Here is a 7,991-nt window from a genome sequence, read left to right on the forward strand (position 1 = left end):
AATCAAAATATTGAACCGTTTGAAATAAGATGGTTAAGTAATTACCTAAAGGTGAAGATGAAACCCCTCCATTTCTGTGAAAATTGGCAATTTTTCCATGATATAAACATGCTTTATTATAAGTAATTAACACCAGGGGTTGGCTGCAAACCCCATGAAAGCTATATTTATTGGAAGATAAGGTTGTTCCTTGCAAAAAATTAACTCCAGTGGTACATTGAGCGATTTGAGCCATCATCCTTAAATAAAACACAAAACCCAAATTACAAAAATCAAATAAAATACATAAATAATTTACCCAAAACTGTATAATTGAAGGAGAAGTAGAATTACCCACAACATTAATATTGACAAACGTCACAGACTCACAGTAAGCACTCTTAGCAGCTTACGGCATGGATAAAGTCATAGAGATAGAGCACTCTGTTATGGAGTTATGGTGTAATAAAAATTAGGTCTTGTTTAGTTGGAGGTAAATAATACTCCCTCCGTTACGAGTTATTCGCAACAAAGGTTGGAAAAGTTTTAAGGGGGTGTATTAAATAGTAAAGGTATGTAATTAGGTGAGTTAAAAAAGAGAGGGAAATTATGTGGTTCCAATTTCTACGGAGACCCATGTGGCCCTTTTTTTTTCCTTACTTTTTTCCCTCTCTTTTTGACTGGCAGCTCCAATTAATTTCCCTCCAAACTTTTCATGAAAAGTTTAAAATCAATTGAAAACACTTTTAAATTTTTTGGACTTTCTAAATTTCAATACCAAAAGCCCCTTATTTAAATGGGGATTGCCTGTTCCATTCATTTCCCATACAACATCAACAACACTGTTTTGGATTTGGGTTGGGGGGGGGGGGAGGGAAAGCATAATTTAAAGTTTAATTACAAACCAAAAGTTGTCATTGTTTGCAAATTACAAAAACAATCATCCACTAAAATTAGTCATAATTCCTAATTGCTGAGTTAGTAGCAGCATTAGTCCTTTGTACAGAATTAGCTCCATTATAAGCTCCCAAAAAAGGCAGAATAGCTCCACTTCATCACCTACCAACAGACCTAAAATAAAAAATAAAAAAAAGGACTTGTAGACACCCATTTGTGTCTCCCCAAAACCAAACCCGGTGATGAGTACCTTTCACGTCGAATCATAATCGAATAAAGTGAAAGTGTGGAAAGTCTAGTGTTGCGGATAATTTTAATTTATTTTCTCTTCTCTCTGTTTTTGAAAACCTATTTTAAGAAAACAGCCAATCCAGTTTGTTTGGTCCATGGCAAGGGTATAATAATGGTGTGGTTGGATGGGGCTTGAAAATACCTTTCCAACGATAAATTATAAGCTCAATCCCAATGAATAATGAGGAAGTTATGGCCAAATTACTAAACTGGGCCCGGTTTGAGCCTTATATGCGGCCCAATGATCTAGAGGAGGGCCTAATATGGATTTATCATTCCTAATGCAATTAAGATTGGTTTTAGTCTTCTAGATTCTTCTAGAAGATTCTTTTCATTCCTAATTCAATTAGCATTGATAAATTGACTTTTTAGAGTTTTAATCAGAATAAAACAGTGTTTTTAAGGAAAATACGATTTTGCCCTTCTGTACGACTAAATTTTATCTGAATTTAGAAAACACGTGAAAAAATTAATTAGCGCCTAGCGACAGACATTAGCGCCTGGCGCTAATGCCTGGCTCCTGGCGCTAACTTCTTTTTTCCTCGTCGAAACTCTGATTTGTTTTCCTATCCTTTTCGCTAATTTTCTCTATAAATAGCCTCCTAAAATCTCCGTTTTTCATCACCAATTCTCATCAATTCTTAATCTCTCTAATTCTCTTCTCTCTCGAAGCTTATTCTTTCTCTTTTTTCTAAATAACCCTTTTTGCAAACAAAATTCCGCATTCACAAGACCATGAAACACCTAGCATTGTTTGAAATTGCCTTCGCCCTAGACGTGAAAGGTTTTAATTTCTGAGGGTTTGGTCCCAAATCTTTCTTTCAATTATTTCGTTTAATTGTTTTAATTATTATTTTACTTGAAGTTACTAACGCGTGTATTTTGTTATTAGAAAGAGATACGATGCATCCAAGTAAGTGCTTTAATGGTTTTTATTGATATTATGATGTAGAAATCATGCTTAGGTTGTTATTATGGTTCCTAGCGTCATGTTAGGGTGCTTTGATCTTCCTAGTACCATGTTTAGGGTAACAACTAAAAATTCCTAGTATCAAGTATGATTAAAAGTATGATGCATTTTATATTCTTTCCTAGTATTCATGTTAGTATCATGTTAGAGCTAAATCTTTGATTTTTATTGTTTAGTGACATGCTAGGGTTTGTTATTAATCTTGTTAGTATCATGCCTAGGATCTTGCTATTATTATTATGCTTTAACATGATTATGTTAATTATGATTAATTTTATTATTTTAATTATGATTATAATTGTTATAATGTATGATAATTATGATTATGATATTTATGATGATTTATTATGTTGCTTGATATTTATTGTTATTGCTTGATAACGCCTTTTATGCATGTTTAAAGGGAATTTGTACTTGTAATCACGCTTAATAAGATAATTAATAATCTTGTTTAGGGTTAATATGATTATAATTCAAATGATCGCCAATAATAGATTTATTTGTGCATTAATATTCAACCAACATAGATTAAACAGATTTAGGGTTAATCCTATTGATTGCATGTTAGTCAGAAAGCGCACATGAATACGATCAGAATAAAGTAGAGGCATATTATTAGGGCAGACTCAATCTCTTTTAGGTTGGATTTGTACCTTCATCCCCGAACTACCAGTCATGGTTCCAGACCTATTGGAGTTGACGATCTCCTAGATCGTTAAGGGGTGTAACCTTCACCTCGTGAACGGTTTACAAGTTCCTAAAACTTGTTGGCGACTATTTTGCTGTATCTTCTTTCCCTTTGGACACCCACCGTACTTTAGTGTATGATCACAGTGGGGTTCAAGCTAGGGGTTAATGCTTGAAATATTCCCTACATTTTTTTGGCGACTCCACTGGGGAGGAAATCTATTTTAATTCCTGAAATTTATTTCGGCAATGATTTAGAATGAGTGGATGAGACTCGAAAAGTTCTAAGTATTTCATGTGCGTAATTTTGATTAACATTATTGTCATATGCATAAAAAAGATCTCATTGGAAAGACCATCTGTAATGAGTTAAAACATAGGATTTTTACACGTAGGAAATTTGAGGAATATCTTTCACAACTAGGATCGAAATAATGATGCGCGAAACTGGAAAATTTTATCAGCACAGAAAGCTGCTTAGGCATGTAAGAACTAGCGTCAGGGAACAAAGTCTAGCGCCAATAATTTGACGTTAGCGCCAGGCGATAGCTTCTGTCGCCAGGCGCTAAAGCCAAATTGTGGCGCTGGCCTTTGTTTGCTGGTGCCAAGTTCTTCCAATACCGAGCCAGAAATATGCGTTCTAATTTTGACCAGTTTTTAGCACCGTTTGCTCGATCCTACTTCCTGATTGAGTTTTTCTCACTTTTCTGAAACCCATATGTGTTCTACATATGGACATAATCCTCTGGGAATTCATGCTCCATCTACCTGATTGAACGCTTTGAGCAACAAAGGGTACATCTGAGAATGTTGAATTCACCAAACCATGGAAACGAGTTTTTCTAAACTCGGGGTGTCCCATCCACTCGCGCCAACCCTTCACGGTTAGGCTTCCGCGCGGTGCATCCGGACAATTAACCATGGACCCTCTTTTGACTAACCCATATCCCGAACTTTAGAGAACTAGAGCCATGATTAGGTTGCAAACTCATTGCATCATGTTGTGCCTACTTGACTAAATTATTGGTTGTGCATCCTCTATGAGTTTTTTCTTAACCGTTTGTTTGACTTGTGCCAAGATTAAATAAACTGATTTATGACTAAAAGAACTTTGCCTAATTAATTAATTGATTAATTAATTTGAGTAATTAAAGTTTAATAATTTAATCAGAGTTGACTTAGTACGACTTTTAGGCATACCCTGTAGAGTAATAATACCGAAAGTAGTTCCAGATCGACGTTCTAGCAATGGCGCCAAGATTTAAACTGCAGCGCCACTATGTAGAGCGTAGCGTCTGGCGACAGTCCTGTCGTCTGGCGCTACACTGCAAAGAGAGGTGCCAGTCCTGTCGTTTTGGCGACAGTTCGGTTTGTTGCTCGAGTCATCACCTTATGTCTAATTGAGTAGTTTTCTAGTCGATTCCGTTAATTAGTATCTTGTCAAGTCATTAATCGAGTCTAAGCACTAAGTCCCATGGTCTTACACAAGAGTCAAAGCATGTCACTTACATTCACCACATAAAGCACACACTAATGTACACTTTGACCATGTCTAAAGGAGTCTCATATGCGCGTATTTTCTGTAATTTTTTTAGGGGGTAAGTTGGATATTAATCCTCCAATTAAACCATTTGTTTGAACCCTATACTTAACTCCCAAAAATATATACCTTATTTTTGCCAAAAATATGCACCTATTTTTGCTTTTTTTTCTTTTTAAAACCGTAAAGTCAAGGTCAATTTGAGTCAAGTAATAAAACAAAAATGGTTTAATCTACAACGCGTGGTCAAGAAAGGAAGGGCGTTTTATCAAAGACAACCTTTTTATTCAAGTCCAACTTTTCGACAAACCGATCGCTCGTAAAAGGAAAGCTATGACAATAATGGCAACTCAAGAGGAAGTCAATGAACTCAGGAACCAATTGATTACTGTGACTGAGGCGTTAGAGGTTTTAACCCTCAAGATTGATGATTCTGTGAAACAATAACAGATGGACCTCATGCAAGAGAGTCTGAGCAAACTGCCTAGTGACTATAAGTTTCAAGGAATTAGCTCACAAGGGGTCTCGGTGGACAAGGATCTTCTTCCGCAGAAGTTCAATGCCAACGACATCCCGAAATTCAAAGCGACTGACAACCCTTACTTTCATTTAAGAGCCTTTGAAACGATAATGAGTATCAAGGGTATTGACAAGAAGGTGTTTCCCTCTTTGTTCTCCCTATCTCTTGAAGCCGTTTGCTAACAATGGTTCTTTTCTCTTAAGAAAGAAAGAACCTCTACTTGGGATTCCATAGTAAACGCTTTCATTGATAGATACAAGTGCAATATTCAAGTTGAGACTGACTATAGGGAACTTGAAATCCTCAAGCAGAAGGAGAATGAAGGTTTTATCTCTTTCTTCAAAAAATGGAGAGAAACCTTAGCTAAGATGATCGAGGTGCCAAGTGAAAAAGAATCTGTGAGGTTATTCATCAAGAACCTTCAAGAGAAGTACTCCAAGCATCTTAAATACCAGAATAATCTCCATACCTTCAAGGTCGTCTATGACATTGGAATCAATATTGAAGACGACCTGGTTAAGCTGAAAGCTGCTAACAGTAACTCCAACAGTGGCTGGAAAGGCAAGAAGAACGACAATCCTTATTCTTCCAAAACCACCCACTCAAACAATCTTAGTACCTTTAACTTAAGTGAAGTCCTTGCTATGAATAATCAAGGACAAAAGAAACCATTTAGGAGGAATTTTACTCCTATAGATATGAGTTATGACACCGCATTTGACCGATTAAATGAAAAAGGTCTAATAAATCCTATTGGACCATTTGGGGACCCACCGATCGAGAGGAGGACGGCTAATTGGAACCCCAATGCACATTACAAGTATCACCAAGGTAGGGGCCATCTTACCGAGAATTGATGGAAGCTTAAAGAAGCTATCCAAGATTTAATCGACAACAACAAACTACCATTGGCTCCTGCCAGTAAGAAGCCGAGCATTGATAATGCACCTCTCGCTCACTCTTTGGCCATCTCTGATGAAAAACGAGGTTGATCCCTCATCACTTATCAGGCCTATCGAGGAAATCCATGCTATCGAAGAAGAGGAGGAGATCTTTTTCGTTGCCATGGATAACTTTCCAGAATTGGCAAGTAAAGAGGACATACAATTGCTTACATTGTCTATGTTGGAGGGATCAAACTTGCTGTGTGAAGCTCTCAAAGTTGCGAAGAAACAATTAGAGGAGCTCCAGAAAAAGGGTGACAAGATTCCATCCACAAAGAAGAAACCCTTTTCTTTGCAAGTAATTGATAAACCCAAGAAGAGCAATAGACTCTATACTCCAATTGGGATTCCATATGCTCAAATGTTCAAAATGCTCTCCGAGAGTGGCGAGGTCAAACCTCTCGAACCGAGAGCAATTGAATCATTAAAAATGACAGATAGGTTTTACTGTCAATACCATCAATCAGGGGATCACACTATTGAAAACTGTTTTAAATTTAAGGACTTAATTCAGAAAATGATTGATGACAAAAGGCTAGTCCAAATTCCAAAAGAGGAAGACATAAGTATTAATGGAGTTTGGTACAGTGATGAAGAAGACGTTTACTCAAAAGACATGGTAGGACATCAACCTTCAGTGTCATATGCCATGGATGACTTCTGGGTTGAAGAAGATTCATCCATAGACGTCCTCACAAGATCCGGTAGAATGCAACCTCCTATTTCGACACAACCTATACCAACTACGCAACAAGTTCCCATACCTATCATAGAAGACAATGATATTGTCAAACAATTCAAGAAAACCAAGGTTGAAATGAATGTATGGAATCTTCTAGCAACATCTCGAGAACATAGGTTGGCATTAATGAATGTCTTGGATAAGATAGGGGTAGATTCTGACACCACTCCTGAGGGGTTAGCTAACTTCCTTACGAGTGATCTCCCTAGTCCTATCAATTTGATCACCTTTTTAATAAGGACTTACCTCTAGAAGGTGACAAGCATTATAAGGCGCTAAACCTCACAGTAGTCTGTAAGAGAATGAACGTCCCTATGACTCTTGTAGACAATGGACCGGCCATTAATGTCTGTCCACTCAGAACTGCAAGGATGCTAGGCATAAGAGATGAAGATCTAACCCCGTTAACACAAGGAATAAGAGCTTACAACAACACTCGTCGTCAAGCTCTTGGTAAGATTACTATGAATATAACGGCGGGAGCAATAGAACACGCTACTATATTCCAAGTAGTAGATATTAAGGCTTCATTTAATCTATTGTTGGGACGCCCTTGGCTTCATTACCTAAAGGACGTCCCTTCATCTCTCAACCAACAAGTAAAGGCCATAGTTGGAGGAATTCCCATTACGATCGATGCTTCACCCATGAGGATTAACGCCATAGAAAATCCAATAATTAATGTGGAGCACAATGAAGATGATGAAGATTTGTGGGGCTTTAATGAAGAGGTTTCCTTAATCGAGGAGGATGAAAGGACCCCTCTCTGCCACGACCCCCACTCCAATATGATAGTGAGCACTATTATGAAGAAACAAGGACATTTTCCGGGATGACCCTAGGAAAGAAGAAAGGAATAGAAAAATCGCTGGAATCACCTGACCTACCTAAATTAGACACTTTCGGACTTGGTTTCGAACCGACTCGGGAAGATCTCAAGCGAGCCTAGGAAAAATCAAAAGCACGTAGGGACGCTCGCATCCAAAAGAAAGCAATCCCAATGGATCAGTACCCTCTCACCCTTAATGGTCAATTCATAAAAGAAGGAGAGGACTATCCATGCCATGAATTTCCCAAACCGTTTGTCGTAAATGGCATAAGGCAACCGGGATACGAAATTTTCCTAGATTGCTATTTTATAGATGAAATCCCAACTCCTATTCATAAGGAGAAAGCACCCCCATGCTTTGACTTTAATGTCATGGGATTACTATTTGGGCGAGAAAAATATGAGCCAACATACAAAGAGGATAACTTCTCGCTCATCCAAACGGTCCTACAAAGCGAAAGCTTTAATCCCTCAAAGCTCATCACTCCAGCGGAAGGATCACTATAAGGGTGGCGCAAGACCGTCAAGGTGACTACTCCAAGCGGAAGGAAAATCTCCATCACAACGTGTGGGGAATAAATTTCAAGCATTA

The 7,991-nt window shown here is 37.8% G+C and overlaps 1 protein-coding gene across 4 annotated transcripts in view; it reads right to left on the reverse strand.

Moving 5' to 3' along the window:
* The window catches only part of LOC110713524 (phosphoglycerate kinase-like), a 7,173-nt gene extending 6,063 nt beyond the window's left edge, over positions 1–1,110 (reverse strand). For 3 of the 4 annotated variants that reach the window (XM_021891971.1, XM_021891970.1, XM_021891969.1), the window contains exons 1-2: positions 338–1,110; positions 46–239 (exon numbers count right to left, since the gene is read on the reverse strand). In XM_021891971.1, coding sequence (XP_021747663.1) covers positions 46–239; positions 338–342 — 199 coding nt within the window. In that variant the 5' untranslated portion in view covers positions 343–1,110. Of the gene's footprint in view, positions 1–45; positions 240–333 lie in introns of all 4 variants that reach the window. The other variant, XM_021891972.1, reaches the window with a different exon arrangement.
* Positions 1,111–7,991: the final 6,881 nt, after the last annotated feature.

Source organism: Chenopodium quinoa, unplaced genomic scaffold (assembly GCF_001683475.1).
Source record: "Chenopodium quinoa cultivar QQ74 unplaced genomic scaffold, ASM168347v1, whole genome shotgun sequence".
Lineage (NCBI taxonomy): Eukaryota > Viridiplantae > Streptophyta > Magnoliopsida > Caryophyllales > Amaranthaceae > Chenopodium > Chenopodium quinoa.